The sequence below is a fragment of the Engystomops pustulosus genome, chromosome 1, assembly GCF_040894005.1.
Source record: "Engystomops pustulosus chromosome 1, aEngPut4.maternal, whole genome shotgun sequence".
Lineage (NCBI taxonomy): Eukaryota > Metazoa > Chordata > Amphibia > Anura > Leptodactylidae > Engystomops > Engystomops pustulosus.
Genome location: NC_092411.1, coordinates 253706113 through 253729364, shown reverse-complemented (window position 1 = coordinate 253729364; position 23252 = coordinate 253706113). Strand labels below are relative to the sequence as shown.

Here is a 23252-nt window from a genome sequence, read left to right as displayed (position 1 = left end):
GGAGATTAGTTAAGAGTGGACACATCTCTATGTTGTCGGAATCTAATTATATCTAGTATTGTCCCTACTAGCCTATGATTATTGTATCACTAGAGCAGTATGACAGCGGCTGATACTATAGTGAGGGCGCTGACTGACAGCTCGACATCATAGCTGTCACATACTGTAAATTCATCCTCGTAGACTTTACCTGCGCAGCTGCCTCTCTAAATCTAATTTTGCTTTTTATTTTTTTTTCCCTCTACTTTCATTCGTTGTTAATTTTGCTACATTATCTTCTCCTCCCGATGACCGATGAAACCTAATAAAACGCTGATAACTGTCACATCCTATTTTACATTTCTCATTACTTTCCGCTCCTAAATTGTCCAAAATAGCTTTATCACCATGTGGTTGTTTAGCAAAATCTTTCATTATGAAATGTGTTTGCCGATTTGTATCTCATTTAAAGATTCGCTTTAGGCTGATTGTAAATATGTGAAATGTCTGTTTTTCCTTCACATGATATATACAGTACATATGATATAAACTGAACTCTCTCTACATATCATTTATCCTGACACATTTCCCCGAGGGGTGAAACTGTTGCATCCTCAAGAGCTTTTCAAGAATATATTTTAATAAGTGAAACAAACACTTTTTGCTTTTTCACTGTCTGGACAACATCTTCAATAAAAGTCAAAACAGGGGAAGAATCTTAATTTGTGGTGAGAGATTTCATTGAAAGTAACCTCTGGGATTATTTATCACCGCACAACAGCATCAGCAGTAATACAGAGCGTAGACTGCATGTGCGTAGGGCACAACAATGCACCAGCTGCAGGAAAATGGACATGACAATGCAAAATTAGACGCTAAGTGTGTTTATTTTCTAATGCGTGTGCATTCCTTATTGGATTGTGTGAAAAAAAACATGGCAAACAAGCAAAAATAGACTTAGATGTGTTATTTCCAAGTCAGGGATATAAGAGATGTGCTCATACAAAGCTTTTTTTCTGCTTAGTTTTTGTTTTGGATTACAAGCAGATAACCAGAAAAAAAATGAAATATCTGATTATTTGTACCCAATGGTAAATAAAATTGACCTCTCTCTCTCTCTATATATATATTTTTTTTTTTTTTTTTTTTACCCCCAAAAAACTGTGAGCACACCAAAGGTTGTGAGGACCAAGTGGATTTATTCAATCAGCTGTAAGTATATATAACATGGAGTGAATGCCTCACTTGGTTGGCTTGTACCCAACTTCTTTAAAATAATTTTCATACAGCTTATTGTTTCTTTATTGTCTACTGTTCCATTGAAATCAGGAATCTGTGTGTGTGTATATATATATATATATATATATTGTGGGGAATTGCTCTGGTAGTTCACAGGTAGCAGTGCAAGAAGCAGTGACACACGCAGGTTTAAAAGTCCAACTTAAGTGTTTATTCACACTTGCAAAACAGAACACAAATTCAGCCTTGGCTTAGGCACATGCAAAAACATTACAAAAGTAATTCCTGCCCGGCTAGGCGCTGTCTAATACATTTTGAGGACCCTAGCTATCCGGGTACCAGGCTGCCTGGCACACGCTCTTGGCCAGCAGCAAGACAGGAGACCCTCAGTTACCTTTGCTGTCAGAATGCAATCTCGCTTTCAGCTCTCCAGGTAGGGCCTCTCCTACTGCTTCTGGCCTGCAGACTAAATCAGTCTCTAACGAGGCCTGTGACCTGCACCTGTGGGCTATACAAAAGCCCAGGACCGAAGCCCGGGTGGAGTAGGAGTCCCACTACCAGCCTACCCCTACTCCATAATAAGCAGGCCCAGTACGGACATTACCAATGTGTCTGTGTTAGCTAGGCCAACACAGACAAAACAGACTATTCCTGCTTATCATGTCTGCATTAACCCTTGGGTTACTGCAGACAAACCCAGGGCTTTTACCACATGTATTTCATCTGCCTGTAGGACAGATAGCGGTTTTCCCACACAATACCTCTTACTTTCTCACAATATATATATATATATATATATATATCATCGTATCATAGTATATAAGGCTGGAAAAAGACGCAATTCCATCAAGTCCAACCTTTAACAATTAAATAAATGTTTTATCCCCATAACCCATGATATTTTTGCTCTCCAGAAAGTCATCCAGGCCTCTCTTGAACATGTACATAGAATCCGCCATAACAACCTCCTGCGGCAGAGAGTTCCACAGTCTCACTGCTCTTACTGTAAAGAACCTTTGTCTATGTTGATGGTAGAATCGCCTCTCCTCTAGGCGTAGAGGATGCCCCCTTGTCCTGGTCACAGGCCTAGGTATAAAAAGATCCATGGAGAGATCCTTGTACTGTCCGTTCAGGTATTTGTACATTGTAATAAGGTCTCCCCTCAGTCGTCTTTTTTCTAAACTGAATAATCCCAAATTTTGTAATCTGTCATTGTATTCTAATCCCCCCATTCTCCTAATAATCCTGGTTGCTCTCCTCTGCACCCGTTCCAGCTCTACTATGTCCTTTTTATACACTGGTGCCCAAAACTGTACACAATATTCCATGTGTGGTCTGACCAGCGATTTGTATAAGGGCAAAACTATGTCTTTATCATGAGAATCTATTCCTCTCTTGATACATCCCATAATTTTATTTGCTTTGGCAGCAGCTGCCTGGCTCTGGTCACTAAAATTAAGTTTACCATCCACCAATACCCCCAAGTCCTTTTCAGCTCCAGTTTTACCAAGTAATTGACCGTTTAGAACATAATTATACTTTTTGTTTTCATGGCCCAAGTGTATAACTTTACATTTATCTACATTAAATCTCATCAACCATTTCTCTGCCCACTCCTCAAGCTTCCACAAATCCCTCTGTAATGCTAAACTATCGACCTCAGTATTTATTACTTTACACTGCTTAGTATCATCTGCAAATATTGAAACTTGACTGTGTAAACCCACTACAAGGTCATTAATAAAAATATTAAAAAGAAGTGGCCACAATACTGACCCCTGTGGCACTCCACTGGTAACATCAATCCAATCTGAGAATCTGCCATTAATGACCACCTTCTGTTTTCTATCACTAAGCCAATTACTTACCCAAATACACAGATTTTCTCCTATTCCCAGCAGTCTCATTTTATATACCAACCTTTTATGTGGCACGGTGTCAAATGCCTTTGAAAAGTCCAGATATACAACATCCACAGCGTCCCCCAGATCCAGTCTTGAACTTACCTCCTCGTAGAAACCAATCAGATTAGTCTGACAGGACCGATCTCTCATAAACCCATGCTGACGCTGGGTTATAAGGTTGTGCACAGTGAGATACTCCAGGATAGCATCTCTAACAAACCCCTCAAATATTTTCCCCACCACAGCAGTTAGACTCACGGGTCTGTAGTTTCCAGGATCGCTATTTGATCCTTTTTTGTATATTGGTACCACATTTGCTATGCGCCAGTCCTGTGGAACATAACCAGTCCTCAGTGAATCTTCAAATATTAAAAATAACGGTCTGTCTATCACGGTACATAATTCATGTAGAACCCGGGGGTGTATGCCATCTGGCCCCGGTGATTTATCTATCTTAGTGCTTGCGAGGCGGCGCCGTACCTCTTCCTGGGTTAAACTGTTGACATTCCAAAAAGAATTTACATTATTCCTCATTGTGTCTTCCACCAGGGGATTTTCCTGGGTAAAGACAGTTGAGAAGGCGACATTCAATATACTGGCCCTTTCCTCATCTCCTTCCACCATGACCCCCAAGGTTTTTCTAAGGGGACCCACACTCTCTGTTATAAGTTTCTTATCATTTATATACTTGAAAAATAATTTGGGATTATTTTTGCTCTCTCTGGCAATTTTTCTCTCAGTCTCTATTTTTGCAGCCTTTATCTGCTTTTTACAGGATTTATTTTTCTCTCTATAATCCTGTAATGCCTCATCGCTACCTTCACGTTTTAGCACCTTAAACGCCTTATCTTTCTCGCTTATTGCTTTCCTTACAAGACTAGTTAGCCACATTGGCTGTTTCTTGTTCCTCTTATGCTTTTTCCCATAAGGTATGTGTTTCTCACAGGACCTTTTCAGAATATATGAGAAAAATTCCCATTTTTGGGGGGTGCTTTTGTCCCCAAACTCATTCCAGCCCCCCTTCCTCCCCCATGGACTATGACTCTTCCCAGATCTCTATCTACACTGTCTATTTGCCCTGCACAAGTGTAGTTGCCCCCCCCCCAGGTCTCTAGTTTAAACACTCCTCCAACCTTCTAGCCATTTTTTCCCCCAAAACAGCTGCACCCTCCCCATTGAGGTGCAGCCATCCCTACTGTAGAGCCTGTAGCCGACAGAAAAGTCAGTCCAGTTCTCCATGAACCCAAAACCCTCCTTCCTACACCAACTTTTAAGCCACTTATTTACCTCCCTGATCTCCCGCTGCCTTTCTGGTGTGGCATATATATATATTTATATATGTTCCCTTTAAATCGGGGGATGCGTGTGTGGGTGTATATATAATATATATATACACTCACCGGCCACTTTATTAGATACACCTGTCTAGCTGCTCGTTAACACTTAATTGCTAATCAGCCAATCACATGGCGGCAACTCAGTGCATTTAGGCATGTAGACATGGTCAAGACAATCTCCTGCAGTTCAAACCGAGCATTAGTATGGGAAAGAAACGTGAGTGCCTTTGAACGTGGCATGGTTGTTGGTGCCAGAAGGGCTGGTCTGAGTATTTCAGAAACTGCTGATCTACTGGGATTTTCACGCACAACCATCTCTAGGGTTTACAGAGAATGGTCCAAAAAAGAAAAAAACATCCAGTGAGCGGCAGTTCTGTGGGCGGAAATGCCTTGTTGATGCCAGAGGTCAGAGGAGAATGGGCAGACTGGTTCGAGCTGATAGAAAGGCAACAGTGACTCAAATCGCCACCCGTTACAACCAAGGTAGGCAGAAGAGGCACAGTACGTCGAACTTTGAGGCAGATGGGCTACAGCAGCAGAAGACCACACCGGGTGCCACTCCTTTCAGCTAAGAACAGGAAACTGAGGCTACAATTTGCACAAGCTCATTGAAATTGGACAGTAGAAGATTGGAAAAACGTTGCCTGGTCTGATGAGTCTCGATTACTGCTGCGACATTCGGATGGTAGGGTCAGAATTTGGCGTCAACAACATGATCCATCCTGCCTTGTATCAACGGTTCAGGCTGGTGGTGGTGGTGTCATGGTGTGGGGAATATTTTCTTGGCACTCTTTGGGCCCCTTGGTACCAATTGAGCATCGTTGCAACGCCACAGCCTACCTGAGTATTGTTGCTGACCATGTCCATCCCTTTATGACCACAATGTACCCAACATCTGATGGCTACTTTCAGCAGGATAATGCTCCATGTCATAAAGCTGGAATCATCTCAGACTGGTTTCTTGAACATGACAATGAGTTCACTGTACTCAAATGGCCTCCACAGCCAACAGATCTCAATCCAATAGAGCATCTTTGGGATGTGGTGGAACGGGAGATTCGCATCATGGATGTGCAGCCGACAAATCTGCGGCAACTGTGTGATGCCATCATGTCAATATGGACCAAAATCTCTGAGGAATGCTTCCAGCACCTTGTTGAATCTATGTCACGAAGAATTGAGGCAGTTCTGAAGGCAAAAGGGGGTCCAACCCGTTACTAGCATGGTGTACCTAATGAAGTGGCTGGTGAGTGTATATGTATATATATACTTGATATACTTGATAGACTTTAGTATGGGAAGCTGAAACGTTGCAGTGAGAATAAATCCATAAGGTTTGGCTAAAACTCTGTATGCTTGCCCCCTGGCTTGAGATTACCTATTCTGGGCCGTAATGCTCAGGACTTTTGTCATAAAAAGCGACTACCCCGTTTCATAAATTTAATTACAACTTTTTATGTATTTTTTAATAATGATTATTTTTTTTATTTTTTTATTTTTTTTTTAGAGAACAGCAAATCATCCCAGATTTGATTCAGGGTATAAAAATAATAATAGAGAAAGAGTAGGTTCAGATCCGAATAAAATGTCACGCTAATTGTCCTCTAAAACAAAGATTTTTCATGAAAAGTGTTTATGAATGTAATGTTTTTTACAGAATCAACCAACAGTGATCAATTATTAGGTGTTGTATTTCCCTGCAGTGCCTCTACAGGAGAAATTAAGCATTACACATAGTATTTTACCCTGAAATCAACAGGTTGTGAATGTACACTGAAAAACTAGATCATCTAAAAGAAATGTTATTTGCATTATTTCTCTACTTTGGTAGTAACAGTGACCTTTGTCTAGTAACTCAGATTTCCAAAAAGGTACTGAAAATTGATTTTCTAAATTAGACATTGACTTTAACTTTTGTCAGTGTAATCTTCTGTGATATAATATTATTTTTCATCATACAGTTCCCCAAAAAGCCCTCCAATCTTTTAACATTTCCATCACTATCTCCCTTGCAGTTTAATCCACAATCTAACTTCTGCTAAAGTGAAAATTTCCCTCCCTTGTTGGCAATAGAGATATCTTTTATTACATTTTATGTGTGCCTCTCAGTCATCTGAGCTTTTGTAGGTATAGGTTTCAGATATTTGCACTGTCTTTCTATGCACTGTATTTATATACAGTAATACAAATACCTTTATATCTACTCATTCTGCATTACAAATAAATATAGAAGAAGAGGCTCTTCGTTATGACGGAAAAAGCAAAAGAGTTGAGTTATTTAAAAAATTATGAACAGCTGCATAACACATTTATGGTTTAGAAATTGATCAGTATAACATCTTATGTATAGAACTAGTAATATCACAGAATCCAGATACACATACAATTTTAGAGCAATATACACTTTGAATTTAGTAACCATTGATTGAAATCTGCATGGGATTGGAAGCCCAACCTTCCCATAATTATCAAATTACTGTATCACATACAAAGTTCTAAAGAAATCCCTGTATTTCTCACAGTAATTAGGAGTAATATTTTTTAAGGTCGGCATAATTACAAAGATGGACTTGTAGATAAACCAATCCAATATCATTCAATACATGAAACGCTTACAATACCAGCCCCCATGTAAAAACATCTTAATAACTAATGTTTGCATTCAAGATGATAAAAGCAGAAACAAACAATTTTTGGGTATAAATAAATTAAAGTATCAGATGCCATGGGTGCCCAGGTAAGTTTAAGTAATTCCCTGCCCGCTAGATGGGTCAAATAGCAGGTGTCTGAGTGTTGACCTCCTCAATCATAAGAATATCCCCCTCCCCTCTGGATGAAGTGGCAGATCGGTAAGCACATTTTCACTCCATCCATTCTCAATAGGATCACTAGAGATAATTGCAGTACTTAAGTAGTGCAAATAGTCCAAAGATGGGGAGGAGATGTCAGTCACCCATCTCAAAATTACCATCATCACAAGACTAAAGGTTGACAAGCTTTAAAAATTAACTTTTAATAAGATTATGATAAAAAAAACAGGGCAACAACAAGAATCTAGACATGGACCACCTGTATCGGAGAAAAAAAAAATCAAAATGGATGTACAGTTAGTTCTTTTACCATGGTGACTATTCAGAAGGACCTGAAAAGTAGGCAGGGCCCATTACTGGGTCTTTTACATTGGGGAAGGGTTCTGGTTGAGGTGGTTGCTTGTTAGGGCTACCGTTTCAAAGTTAGGCACAAAGGAATAGGTAGTCTAGATTTAGGGTACCATCTTCTTCCAGGTGCATGTGAGTGATGATCTTGCATCACAATTTGGTTTTTAAATTCTGCGGTTTGTCCGAATCAGTCAGGTTGTCCAACGTCCACACCCCCCGATTTGTGTCGAATGCATGCCGGCGCCCATGCGCCACAATCCGATCGCATGCGCCCAAAACCTGGGGCAATTCAGGGCAAATCGGAAAAAAACGTGAAAGCCGTCTGACGGACCCTTAGTAACTGTGCCCAATTGTGATATAGACCCAGTTCAGAATCTGGTGATTTGTGACCTGATCATTGGTGAGAGTAGCGCATCCCGTCCGATTATAGGTTTAGTGTTGCACTGATTAAAGTGTGCCGCCATTCAGACCTTATATATATATGAGGAGTGCTAGATTTGACTACCTATGGTAATAAAGCCGGAGTTTGGAGACTCATGTGCAAGGAATTCAGAAAGACAGAGAGCATTTGAAGGTCTGTTCAAAAGAGTTGAGTTGCATCGTGATTCTTATTGAAAATTACTCATTTTGAATACACTCTATAAAATTGTCACTGATACAATGGGCTATGCTGTCATCACATGACATTTACATTAGCGCACAATAGAGCGCTTGCGTCAGCGGTCTCTAGGAAACTATGACGCCCCCACACAGTAGGAGGATTGTAAAGATGGAAATAACTAGCAGTATCATTTCAACAACTTTTCAAACCACTATCAAATATTATCTGCCAATTGGATAAGACATCTGCATAGATTTTTCCAGTATAAAAATTCAAAGATATGATATAAAATGGGCTTAAAACTGGACATAAAAAATAACTTTTTGTTTGTAGATGGGTCTTTCTTTACTTTTAAATTTGTACACAGCCATAAGCAGCTTTAAATGATATGATACAACAAAACGGAGGCATTGGGACACAAAACTAGACAGTCGTACACTTCACCAACCTTATCAAAATGTTATCACATTAAGTCAAGTATAGGTTAGGAGGACATCCGACCACAGAGGGTTTAAAGTATCCCACTGTATCCTTATATAGTAGAATAGACTCTAAGACCAGGAGAGTGATTTGCTGCTACCAATGTTCAGGGTGACTTTACCTATGGCCGGTTATAAAATTAGTGCACACCAAAGGTGTCCATATTGCAGAGGCTGGTAATGGAAGCCATATAGTGCTATGGGTATCGGTGTCCCATAAGTTATTATGGCCTGTACTGAACTTTTTTTTTTACAGCAGCCAACAGGATGAAAAAGAAAAGTGTACTACACTAAGTGATCCCGTGTTTCTAACTGTTTGTGTGACCAGAAGGAGAACAGATTGAAACTGTTTTGGCTTTTGACTTACAGTAAATGTACATAGGAAGCATTACTAGTGTACATGCTGAGTATGTCCAAAAAACGAGATGTGAACATAGCCTAAGGATGCATTTACACAAACGTGAGAAGACAGCAATAGATGCACTGAGCGGCTGAGCACAACGTGTACTCACCGTACTGTTCCCTGTGGCATTATTTTCAATGGAAAGAGGAGGGGTCACCCCTTCTCCTCTCCAGCGTGGCTCACTTATGCCCACCCTGCTATGGTCAGCCAGACATACACTCACCGGCCACTTTATTAGGTACACCATGCTAGTAACGGGTTGGACCCCCTTTTGCCTTCAGAACTGCCTCAATTCTTCGTGGCATAGATTCAACAAGGTGCTGGAAGTATTCCTTAGAGATTTTGGTCCATATTGACATGATGGCATCCCACAGTTGCCACAGATTTGTTGGCTGCACATCCATGATGCGAATCTCCCGTTCCACCACATCCCAAAGATGCTCTATTGGATTGAGATCTGGTGACTGTGGAGGCCATTTGAGTACAGTGAACTCATTGTCATGTTCAAGAAACCGGTCTGAGATGATTCCAGCTTTATGACATGGCGCATTATCCTGCTGAAAGTAGCCATCAGATGTTGGGTACATTGTGGTTATAAAGGGATGGACATGGTCAGCAACAATACTCAGGTAGGCTGTGGCGTTGCAATGATGCTCAATTGGTACCAAGGGGCCCAAAGAGTGCCAAGAAAATATTCCCCACACCATGACACCACCACCACCAGCCTGAACCGTTGGATCCATGCTTTCATGTTGTTGACGCCAAATTCTGACCCTACCATCCGAATGTCGCAGCAGAAATCGAGACTCATCAGACCAGGCAACGTTTTTCCAATCTTCTACTGTCCAATTTCGATGAGCTTGTGCAAATTGTAGCCTCAGTTTCTTGTTCTTAGCTGAAAGGAGTGGGACCCGGTGTGGTCTTCTGCTGCTGTAGCCCATCTGCCTCAAAGTTCGACGTACTGTGCGTTCAGAGATGCTCTTCTGCCTACCTTGGTTGTAACGGGTGGCGATTTGAGTCACTGTTGCCTTTCTATCAGCTCGAACCAGTCTGCCCATTCTCCTCTGACCTCTGGCATCAACAAGGCATTTCCGCCCAAAGAACTGCCGCTCACTGGATGTTTTTTCTTTTTCGAACCATTCTCTGTAAACCCTAGAGATGTGCGTGAAAATCCCAGTAGATCAGCAGTTTCTGAATTACTCAGACCAGCCCTTCTGGCACCAACAACCATGCCACGTTCAAAGGCACTCAAATCACCTTTCTTCCCCATACTGATGAACTGCAGGAGATTGTCTTGACCATGTCTACATGCCTAAATGCACCGATTTGCCGCCATGTGATTGGCTTATTAGAAATTAAGTGTTAACGAGCAGTTGGACAGGTGTACCTAATAAAGTGGTCGGTGAGTATATGTTCGTGTAAATGATAGTCTACTCACATATTTTTACCTTCGCAGCTCTTTTCCCACAAAGCTACACTACCTTTTCCACTGTATTGCCCCTTTTGTAATTCAAGGCACCGTGACTGTGGTAATCTTCATGTATTGGTTATCCATGGCCTCCTTCCTTCTAAAAGCTCTGCTAATGAAGTGCTCTGGGGGTGTTACCAGAGCCCCTCTGTGCTGTAACTTCACAGGCTGTTACACTGTGCAAGGGCACTAACCTCCGATCCCACTGTCTGCTCACTGTTGCTGAGATTACATGAAGTGCAAGGGGGAGGGGGAGCGTGAGATGTGCTGCTGAACAGTGTAACAACATCTTGTGAAGCCAGAGCACAGAGGGCTTCTGTTACACACCCATAGCTCTTCTGATTCATTAGCATAATTTTCAAAGTTTATTTTGGAAGGAATGAGGCCATGGATAACAAATATAAGCAGATTACCTCAATTCAACAAAACAGATATATAAGAGGGGACAAACATAAACTCTCCATTATCTCACAGGTTGTTGTTATTATACAGGCAGTCACAGTGTTACGTACATGATAGGTTCTTTAGGTTTGTACTTAAGTTGAATTTGTATGTACGTCGGACCTGGAATATTGTATAATTGTAACTCCAGACAGATTTTTTTTTTATCCCAGTGACAATTGGATTTTCAAAATGTTTTGCTGTAATGGGACAAGGATTATCAATAATCCTTCATTACAGACATCTTACAGCTGATCATTGCAGCCTGGGACTATAGTAACATCCAGAGAGCTTCACAGAGGTCACAGTGGGCAGAGGGGTCCGTCTGTAACAAGTGGTTGTCTGTAAATCGGGGGTCATTAAGTAGGATTATACATGAATATATAAAAAAATATTTTCTTAAAAATAAAAGATTTTAAAAAAACACATCAGCAAAGCTTTGCACTGCTGACTCTACTTACCAAAGACTGTTCTTGCAGGCACAGACTCCCTGTTCAGCCAGAATGACACCTGAGACAAAATGACTGTCATGATGCAGGGGAGATAGGTCTGAATCACAAAATAACCAATTTTTCGCTTCAGGTGAAAATGTGTTGTCATGACGGTGTACTCTCCTGCCAGACAGAAAAAATGAGAATATTGTTCACAGTCCAGTTAATCAGTGCTCACATTACTATACAGAAGAGCATGACACATTGCAGCGGATACTTCATTCCATAGTAATGTGGGGTACTTACTGCCTCTCTATACGAACAGTGTAAGGATTGAAGGGAGTTAGCTTAAAAGGCATGAAACTACCAAAATTTAAAAATCAGGAGTATATTAGAAATATATATTTGAAAAATTTCTAGTGCTTTTTGTAAGTTTTAGTTCCAATATTTTACCAAAACCTTTTCTTTTTTGGTGGCCAAGGGGCAGAGATACAAATGCAATACGTGTACGTTTTTAAGACAAGGCACAAATTGTGTGGTTTTATTTCTAACTACATAACAAATACTGGTCAACATATAATATTTTTGGTGGGCTTATCCAATGATTAAACCCTGATTAAAGGTGGTTTGCCATGTGACACGAGTGGTATCCCCGTGATTACTTTGTTCTCCATGTTGCTGTACCCACTTTCAAAGTCTGAGAATTTACTACTTTCTACTAGTAGCCCAAACCGACATTTCTAGACATGGAAGAGTATAAACCTGATAAATATGCAATTTGTATTTTATTATGACGCCCCTGGCATGTGTCTGTTTACCAATTTAATGTTTTTGTATAATATGTTAAAGGGCTTCTCCAGTGACATACAAATTAGGCCATATCAACAATATAGAGACTAACTTGCTGGTTGGTGCCGGTCTCAGTGATGGGACCCTCATGGATCATGAGAATGGGGGTTGTGTTGTACCCCAATTGTAACTTGAGGTGCCAGCTGCTCTATTCATGGTGCTGACAGAATTTGCCGGTAATGGTACCCGGTTATCTCTGTCAGTGTCATAAAGATGAATGTAGCAGCCGGCGCATGCACAATCGGTTACGATGCAGGTACAATGACCCTTGTTTTCATGATCCATGCGTTGTTTTCCATTTAACACCTTGGAAAACTTATTTGCATTCTTCCCTGACTCCTTACAGCTAATACTTGTTATATAACGCTGAATCTTCCAGCATTTAGAAGGACATCACTGTGATCCTATCACTGACCTGGATAATAAATTGGTAAAGGTTTGTGGTTGACAGTATTTACCTGTACTTGACTTGATGGTTTCCTTCCCCACTAAATGACCTAAGAGGACATACTGATTCAATCTTGAGCCATCTGGTGCCACCACAACGGATTCTGTGGCATTACGTGTCCATACATATGTCACTTCAGAGGTTGTGTAGGCATCTGCGAAAAGAAAAAAGAACATTTTACATGTTTTATTCAATACATTGTTCCCAGTGTTGTAGAATTTACATGGTCATGTGATCTCAAACTGTCCATGAAAAATCACCCTGCCAGGACCTTAATATTAATAATGATTACTATCAAAAGGTCGATTGTTCATGGACAAATAGAGATCACACGAGCCTCCATCTGCAGCGATTTTATGGACAGGAATGTCTGGCTGATAAGGAAAAAGGCAGGGGGTTTCACTTTACATATTAAGAAAGTAGTGCAGAACTATTAATAGATGTATATTGTATATGACCTAACATCCTGCCCCCTACACTTACCCATACATCACAAAAACCTCTTTAAGCACCATATTGCACCATCATCAGTGCAGATAGAGGGGCTCATTTACTAAGGGTCCGTTTTGCGCCGAATTGCCCCAGGATTTTGGTGCACGCGATTGGATTTTGGCGGATCGGCGCCACCTTGTACAATACAGAAATTGGGGGGGGCGGGCCGTCGGACAACCCGACGGATTCGGACAACGCGTGGGATTTTACAATTAGAATTGTGTTGCAAGACACTCACTTACAAGCACCGGGAAGAAGAAGGTGAACTCCGGCGGACCTCGGCGCAGAAGCGACGGATGCAGGAACTCGGGCGCACGACCTTAGTGAATCGCTGCAGACCCGAATCCTCGTCAGCAGGATCGCGTCAGGACCGGGTAAGGAAATCTGCCCCAATATTTGTTTAAGGGGCATCGTAAGGAATAGCTGTTGGCCAAAGAAGCATCAGGTATTCGGTGTGTCTGTGTGTAACCAATGAAATAATTTGGAATGATTCCCACCACAGTCACACAATCCATCAAAAAATTGCCTAGAAAAGCACAGGACCAATAGAAATCAAGAATAATTTAACAGAAAAATAAGATTAAGTTTTACAGATGTGCAATTAGAAGATACTGTATATTGGAAGGAATGAAGCAGAGTTACAATATCTAGTGTATTCATTGCCTTACGGCCGTTGCATTTCATTACTGTGAAATGGATTATATTAGCTGAGAGTATTCCTTTCAATGTGCTATATGTCAAATAGTTGAATAGTCTGGTGTCTTCCTCCACATCTACCACATAGTCAAAGTGAATCCAGAATCAATGGTCTCGTGAGATGACATACTGTAAAATAATAAGCATCATTCATTTTCATTATCTTTACCTGTTTGGGAATAAAACAGTTCTTTCTACAGTATAAATGGAAAATAAGACTACAAATAAGCAACCAATCCCGCTCGTACCCCGAGACAGAAGATACGCTACATTGAGACCAGTCGCAGAGTTTCTAGCCACCAGGAATGGATAACAGTCTCGAAAATGAGCTGTCAGTGAAAGATGAATAGCTGTCTACATACACCAGGTGATAAGTGAATGGTAAGCTTCACCAGTGACCTATAGTTTGGCAATTTGCAGCTGCCAAGTCCAAGCTTAATTTATGACACATGTCAATCCTGTGACACTTAAAGGGGAAATCTTCTGTAATGGAAGTTTGCCATCAAAATCAAACATGATAAACCAGGGACACTTATTCATAGATCCAGGCACTGTGACTGTGGTAAACCTGTTATCCATGGCTTCTTTCCTTGTAAAATGTACTTTTTAATTTATGCTAATGAGCCGAATGGAATCTACCTGATCCTCTCTGGGCTGTAGCTTCACAGGCTGTTACACTGAGCAGAAGCACTTGCTCCCTCTGTGTGCTTCTACAGGGAGATTACAGTTGAAAGAGGGAGATGGGAAGTGTTAAGGGAGGAGGGTGGGGCAGCATTTGAATATACAGCTTGAAGGGGCTCTGGTAACCCCCCTTCACCTCCCAGAGCCCTTTAGAATTTAATTCTAAAATTAGATTTTAGAAGCAGGCCATGGATAACAAATATAAAAAGATTACCACAGTCACAGTACCTGGATCAATGTGTAAGTGTCCCTGGTTTATTACGATTGATCAAAAAGGTAGATTTCCTTTAACAAATGTTTCCACATTATGCTATTATTCTCTGCCTATAGAATAGTAAAGATAAAATATACGTTATGTTACATTTATACTAATAGTCCCAGTAGAAAACCGATGCCTAAAACGAGTTTCAGCAGATGCGGACCGGGTTGGACCTACTGTATATTGCGAATAATGATGAATAAAGAAGAAAGAATTTATTTTTTTATGAATCCTATCCTATTTATTTTATCCTATTTAGTCTTTTATGAGATGTATCTAATAAATGTACAGTCATTCCTTCTTTTTAAGTTGATTCTTCATAGTTAATCCTCTTAGACACCATGGGGCAGATTTATCAAGCTGTCTGAAAGTCAGAATATTCTTAGTTACCCATGGCAACCATTTACAGCTCAGCTTTAATTTTACCAGTGCTTATGAATATTTTAAATGGGAGCTGTGATTGGTTGCCATGGACAACGAAGAATATTCTGACTTTCAGACACTTTGATGAATCTGCCCTTGAGTGTCCGAAGTACAATCAAAAAACACACTTACTGTATGTATCGTAATAGCTTATTTCTTACAGCTCTGCCTCAGCTTCAACTCGTATAAGCGCACTGAGGTTGCCAAAACATTAACTCGTATAAGCGCAATGAGGTTGCCAAAACATGAACCCGTATAAGCACACTGAGGTCACCAAAACTGCCATCCAGGATGACAGGAATAATGTAGGGGCTCGGTGTAGGTAACCAGCCCTGTCCTCACCTCCTCGCTCATCCTACCGTCTCAGTCAACCAAGAATATGCTGTGGATGAGAGTGCAGAAAGAGACCTGTCTGGTCAATTTTGTACTAGAGTAATGGCGCGACATTGGTTCGACATCAGTCCTCTAAAGGGACTGCAGGATTATTTAGTCTGGAAATAAAAAAGACATTTACAGACCAAAATAAGCTATAAAATTTCAGGAGAAGCACTGACCTCCAAAGATACTTGTTAAAGCCTAGAAATAATTTATTCTCTAGCTCCCATTGTTCTTGATTTATTGTTCAATACCAGTGTTATTAATGACACTTAATATGGTGATTAGGCTCTCTACTTGATAGTCCATGGGTGAAACAAACTGCCTGGTGCATCTATTTGACAGTGGCTAATTAGAATTTTTGGTGCTGAAGCTAAAATAATTTAGATTTAAAGTTTAGGTTAAAAACTCAGAATCAGTGGTGCAGCACCTATTTTAGGGTGGGGTTGTAGAAAGGTCACTTGCAAAATTTGTGCTGAAAAACCCTAACTCGGCTTATACTCGAGTCTAGAAAGAAAAGTAACGAAATTTACACTGTACTTACCTTTCCGACGCCCCCCCCCCCCTGGTAACTTCTACTTCCGATGCTCCGGTGCTGTCACAGGTCCTTCGGATCCTCTTCAGGTTCTGTGACCAATGCATTTACCACCCTCGGCTTATGTTTGAGTCAATAGGTTTTCACAGGGTTTTTTTTTGTTAAAATTAGGGGTCTCGGCTTATAATCAGGTCATCTTATACTCGAGTATATACGGTAATCATTCTCCATCCCCCAGCTGCTGTGTATGAGTGATCCAGATCAGATTGATTAATCATGTCTGGACTGTTCAGAAAACTCTGTGTAATGTGTTTATCAATGACAGGCTGAAACAATCCAGCTTTCCCAAAGTCCTGAATATTATAATTGTTTTTTTTTAGCAAAACCACTCAGCACAGGGATTAAACAAGATATGTTTCTGCATTGGTGTAGCTACAGCAGTCTCAAGGTATGTTTGCTTCATAATGCATGAAATCAAATGGTAGATTTACTTTAAGTAGTGAGTGACAGCATCGTACATATACATGGCTGGTATATCCCCCCCAACAAGAAGCACAATGTATAGAAAAGTCCAGTAAATATAGAACCATACATAGATTTCCAGGGAATGTACTGGATATACAGAAAACTTTCCTTGACATTTTCAAAAAATTGTCAGCGCATTCCTTAGGGAATTCCCATACTGTAGTAAAAAAAAAACCCAGAGTGATACTTTTTGTGGTGATAGAACCAAGACTAGAAATGTTCTCTTTCCATGTACATTCATCTTCAGGGACTGTCGCCTCGCTGTAGATGAACCTTATTGGTATGTGCAGCACTTTGCTGAGGTCAGCTAAAGAACGATCTGAATTGCTCAGCACTGAGCTTCAATGAATTTATTTTCTTCTACTCGCTTTTCGCAACGGTTCCTAACAAACACATCAGGAAAATACAGGGTTGGAAAAATAAATATCTATTAATAATATGTATGGTATAAATAATATGTATAAATAATACATAAAAATATGTATAAATAATATGTACAAATAATATTTAAAAATATGTATAAATATTAAGAAAGGTGATTTATTTTGTGTTTTTTAATCTTTATATTTTGTTATTTTATAAAACTTTAAATGAAAGCTGAGCTTTTATTGGTTTCCATGACCAATTAGAACGGTTTTGCTCTCAGACATTTTTGAGAGAAGTCCATTGTGGAAGAAGGTTTTGAGTGGTAGCATTGAAAGAAGCACCAGCAGGCACAATCGGGTGCGCTGAGAACCTGATTTGCATAAAGAGGAAAAAGCCTATCTCTCTAAAATGACAGCTTATAATGTGCCCTACATTAGGCTGTTTTTATATTTGAAGGAGTTGGTGGACTCCCTTTAAGTCTGTGTACACGTAAAAAAAAAAAATTCCCCTTTGTTCAAACAGCTGATCAGGAAGGGGGCAGTGAAGGTTGGTAGATTCCAGTCTCCTTCCATCAGATATTCATAAAAATTATATTTTTTAAGCAGGAGACCAATGGTGTATGGGGTAAACAGAGTATTAATGTCAGAAATATTAAAGAATCGATCATAAAATCAATAATTGTTTCACCCAATGGATGCAGCACAAACCCCCTGTGTTTCAAGTAGTGAACCGGAAAATAAATTAAGCAAAATATAGGGTAAAAAGCATGAGATTTGTGCAAATCAATTGTAATTCTGTAAACGCACCATGGATAGAATATTTATCCTTATTTATTGTATTTTTTATAAATTTTTATCTTCACATTACATTATTTCTTTAATACTATTAATTTTACAAATTTTATTAGAATTTGCTTATTGTGCTCTGTTTTGTATTGCTTTTAGACTTATCTGTATCTGGATTATTGTTCTCCTTTCTCCCTTATATTTCAGGATAAACACCGGAAAAATGCTTGGGGACCAAACTTCCAAACACAGGCAATATAAGGAAAAAAAGAAATACAGGGCGCTATTGTATTGTAGTAAGTCAAACATAGGCATATAATCAAGTGATAGATTTAACATTCACCTTATTGCACCAAACAAGGACCTGTAATACAGATATTGCGTCCTCTTCCTAGCAGTAGTAGTGCGCTCCACGGTTGAAAAGAACACTATCATTATAGATTTAAAAGACCCAGTAATAGATGGGAACAGTAAATGTCTGTCACTGGCTCCCACATATCCAGTACTCGGGATATAATCCTCAAGAATATAATCTAAAAAAAAAAGATTTATTGAATGTTGACATCGTGTTTCGGCTCAGAAATTGAGCCTTCGTCAGCCTGAGCCAAGGCGGGTTGGCAACATTCAATAAACTGATTATATGAGATTCTTGTGGATTATATCCCATGGACTGGATGTGTGGGCGCCGGTGACATTTACTCTTCCCGTCTATCACTGGGTCTTTGAAATCTCCATCAGATATTGGTAGATGAATGTATGGATACAATGATAAGGCAATGCAAACGTTGAGTGGAATTAGAGGACTTCAAGAAAGAAGAATTGGATACCTGCTATAAATACTTACCTGTATGTACATGATACTATGACCTGATTAAATGTCTCCTGGAAGACGCGAAACACAAATAAAAAAGTAATTATTTTTGCCAGCACCTCCGAGAAATTCCATTTATTTCCGCATTGGATATCTGGTTTGGAACCACTCTTTCTTCAAGAAAGAAGAGTGTGCTTGCACTACTTGGCAATAGTCATCTCCAGGTATCTCTGGCCTGGAGAATGGGTAAGGAAGGACACATCTGGCAAACAGATCTACTGTGTATTTAAGTGCAGAAGCCGATGCAATAGTCATTTTTCTTTGACGTTAGCAGTGATAAATTCATTGCTATTATTAATGGTTTCTTTGTCTTATAGAACATTGTAATTATGTGCAACAACAATGACTGTAATAAGGACACAAAACAAGTCAGTACATTCTAATTAACAAGTGACCTTCACACAAAGACCCGCAAATACTTACAGCTGCCAAATTTTAATGGACAGGCATGTGCATCCATAGGAAAATCTTCCAAATGCATGGGGCATTCAGCCTGGACAGTGAGCCTAAGAAGCGGAGACACAAAAAGAAACAATATGTTTTCTTTTCTAAAGATTAATACAAAAGGGAAATCTGTTTCACAGTGCGGCCCAACTTATGGTGAGTGAGATAAAAATGGCTCTGCTCCGCTAATAACATCATTAACATTTAAATCTGCGCTTTTATTCTGCTTTTTCATGTCCTCCCTCATAAGACTTTATAGCATTGAAAACAAGCAAATTTACAAATATAACATTTGTCATAGTGAAGCAATATTATACCAACACTTGGCTAAAGTGGGGGAGTTAAAGGGGCTTTGGAAAGTTTTATTGTTATTTAGTATAAACAGGATAGTAGATTAACTGATTGTTGGGGATCTGACCTTTAATTAATAATTCCTTTATTTATATAGTGCACACAGATTACACAGAACTTGCCAAATCAGTCCCTGTCCCCAATGGGGCACACAATCTAATCAACCTACCAGTATGTTATGGAGTGTGGAAGGAAACTTGAGGACCTGGAGGAAACCAATGCAAACACAGAGAGAACATGCAAACTCTTTGCAGGTGTTAACCTGGATGGGACTTGAACCCAGGACCCCAGCACTGCAAGGCTGTAGTGCTAACCACTGAGCCACCGGGCTGCCATATAACTGACCGATGTGAATCCCACTGAACAGGGTTGATCATGCGTCCTACTCAAGCAGTAGGACACATGATGAACCTAGTGCTCCAAAAATAATAGCGGTGAGTTGCGTCCTACTGCTCCATTCATTAGTCCTGGAATTTCAGATATGAATCCTACTTGAGATGGCAGGAGATACACTACCCAAGTGATGTGCTTAGCAACTTTCGGCAACCCCATTAGCACTGAATGGCAGTGCACATGCTCAATCTCAGTTTCATTAATCTGTGGGAAAAGAAACGTTGTGATTGGTGAAGGGTCCCAGCACCTTTGATTTCTGAGAAAATCAAAAGATTTTTTGTGTCTTATAGTCCGAAAATTATGGTACATACCCTACCGAAGGGGACTGGTAGTTTAGTAGGGTAAACAGGTTCCCTTTAATGCTAATTCCCAACCCACATTGTATGCTATTAATGCATAGTCTTACAAGTGCGGAGCCCTGCACAGTTTTTATTATTTGGTGTGGAATATATATCTGTAATTTTGCAGCTAAGCCCAAAAGAATAAGTCTTTCTCTATCAAATCTGTAAACGCTGTCACTGTGTATTTTCTTGATCTCCCAGAGCTTTTTCGGTAATCTAATAGAATATTATTAACTTCACATGAATATAAAACTACATTTGGATGTCGAACATTTTGGAAATTGAAACAGTTGTGATATTTTTGGAAATAAAAATTTGCACTGTGTATCTTCTAATATCTTCCCCGGCTTTAGTATCCAGTAGAATTGTAACCATTGATATGTTCTAGTCTATAACCGGTGGTGCAAATAACAACAGCACAGTCTTCCTGATATTATTCTACAGCAGGGATTGTTAGAGTGGCATGAAGCAGACACTGGTTAAATATTTGAGAGGCGATGATTTGTCAGAGTTGCGGTGTCAATATTGGGAGATTTGAGAACGGAGGCATGAAGCACAGTATAGAGTATTGAAGTGGAACACAGAAAATCTCCTTTATACACCATGACACTGTGTTCCTTTCTACAACATATCCTTCAAAGCTTCTCTAAACCATCACAGTAACGTCTTTCATGTGATGCTATTCCAAGCTAAACATTTTGGGGGCAGCAGCCATTGCATTTTAAATGAAAGAATCCTACAAAGCCGCTCTTCACTGTGTATTGATATCTGCTATAAGGTAATGGCTTTACAGACTACAGGAATTGATCTTTATGGTCTTTTTATGTAGAAATGCTCTCACTTGTCAGATGTACCTAATATATATATATTTTTTTTTAAAAGATCTTAAAAAAACGTAGCATTATAACTTCCAGCTGGAAATTCCTCTACACTTATTTCACAAAACACTTTGATGATATCAGAGGTGTCAAACTCATTTTCCCTGGGGGGGGGGGCACATCAGCCTCATAGTTGCCTTAAAGGGGCTGGATGTCATTTTATTACTGTATAAATGTATACAAAGCTCCTTAGTAGTTACATTTATACAACAATACCGTTACAATCAGACATTTATCGGGCAACCACCAAGCTGAACATATTGTTACATGACCTAAGATTAGTTATGAGTTGACACTTTACTGTTTTGGGATTGGTCGTAGCTCCTTTTTAAGATGATGTAAAAATGTATGTTTCTATGTGCCAGGGATTAGGAGATATGACCATTTGAAGTTGGCCACTGACAAGATGTTTATAGGCGTCCGTTCTGCATGGGGCATGTGCAAATAACACGTATATAGCCGTATGGCAGTCGTGAAGAGGTTAAGGTAAGATCAGAAGAGAGGTTTAAAATGAGCTGGCAGGAACCGGGGATGAAGTGTTGAGTTATAATAGATTGCTTTGTGTGCCAGACTTCGGTAGTAAACAAATACCTCATCTTCATCTACTACATTACCGGACTAGGCAAAATGCCTTCCACCTTCAAAATTACAGAACTACTCCCCAAATACCATGCATTGCCACAAGAATAAAGGAGTTACAACGTTCCAAATATAAAATTATAAATCAATCTTTATTACACATCTTATTAATACACTGGATGCAAAATCTGAGAATCCAATAAAAACAGGTCCGAACAGGCTAATCCCCTCAGCACAAATATGGGATATATCCACCAACAATGCATCAGCAACATAATCTCATATACAAATAACCTGTAACACAATCTCATATACAAATAGTTGTTGTATAGGTCCCATCTATCAAAACGCATATCCAGGGAGGATCTAAGTGTTAAAGATCAGTGTCTTACCGCGGACACCCCGACGCACATTTCGCCCACGTTTCCTCAGGGGGTACGAAACACACGCTGGGGGACCAGGTTTTAAATACTTACAACGTATCAGGTGGACGATGTTGGTGCATGCGCCTCAAACAGGCCTCCGGCACAGCCTCCTCCCCACTTCTGGCATATCAGCTCTGGTGTGCATGTTTGGGGTCCGACAGTGCTATCCGACCTCTGGACATGCCCTGTGCGCCTAGCGACACCGTGCAGGGACAGACACGGGCCGGCACTATCTAATGCGCATGCGTCCGTCCACCAAAGAAGAATAGATGTCTATCAAGGTAAAATGGCATGGGGTCACATCCATGGTGGTGGAAAAAGTAGCACGGAATCTGGCACAAAAGGAATGCAGATGGATTGTCCAACTGGGCACTAAGTCTTATTTTATTATAATAAATTTTATAATAATACATTTTATTATTTATTGTTTGTTTTGAGTAGCTATATGACACGCTGGGAGGAACCGGTTTATGGGACGGGAAATAAAAACGAATGAAGAATGAGAAAACCTGACCATCTGATACAATGAAACCTGTGAAAATAAATAAATAAATTCAAGAAGTATATTGTAGTTTGATTCACTACTATTATTGTTGGTTTTTATATGCAGTAATTTTACAGCAATGTAACTAACGGTTTATATTTATATAAAAAACTGTCTTCTAAACTGATGCTTCTTATGCCACAATTGTGGAGAGAGATAGAACTTGGTAGATTTGGAAAAATCCAGTAAAGTATTAGATTAAGATTGTCAGTTTTTTGCATATTTTGCACAAATTTTTGCACTTTTGCACTTTAGGTCGACAGATTATATTGTCCCAAATTTGGGTCTTTTTAGAATAGTCATTTTAATATTCACATATGATCTAAGCAATCATCACATGTAAATTAACTTGGATATCATGATCACATTGGAGTAATGGCACTTAGGGTGATGGTACTACATTTTTCATTGCACGTACTCCCATTTTACCTTGATAGATATCTATTTTTCACGCATGCGCAGTCGATAGCGCCGGCCCATCTCTGTCCCCGCACGAATCGGTAGGTGCACAGCACATGTCCGGAAGTCCGATAGCACTGTCGGACCCCGGAC

The 23252-nt window shown here is 39.9% G+C and overlaps 1 protein-coding gene across 4 annotated transcripts in view; it reads right to left on the bottom strand.

The window, feature by feature from the left end:
• Positions 1–23252, bottom strand: part of GABRA2 (gamma-aminobutyric acid type A receptor subunit alpha2) — a 106740-nt gene that overhangs the window by 21237 nt on the left and 62251 nt on the right. For all 4 annotated transcript variants that reach the window (XM_072124855.1, XM_072124847.1, XM_072124862.1 and 1 more), the window contains exons 6-8: positions 19169–19251; positions 12748–12891; positions 11471–11623 (exon numbers count right to left, since the gene is read on the bottom strand). In XM_072124855.1, coding sequence (XP_071980956.1) covers positions 11471–11623; positions 12748–12891; positions 19169–19251 — 380 coding nt within the window. The remainder of the gene's footprint in view (positions 1–11470; positions 11624–12747; positions 12892–19168; positions 19252–23252) is intronic.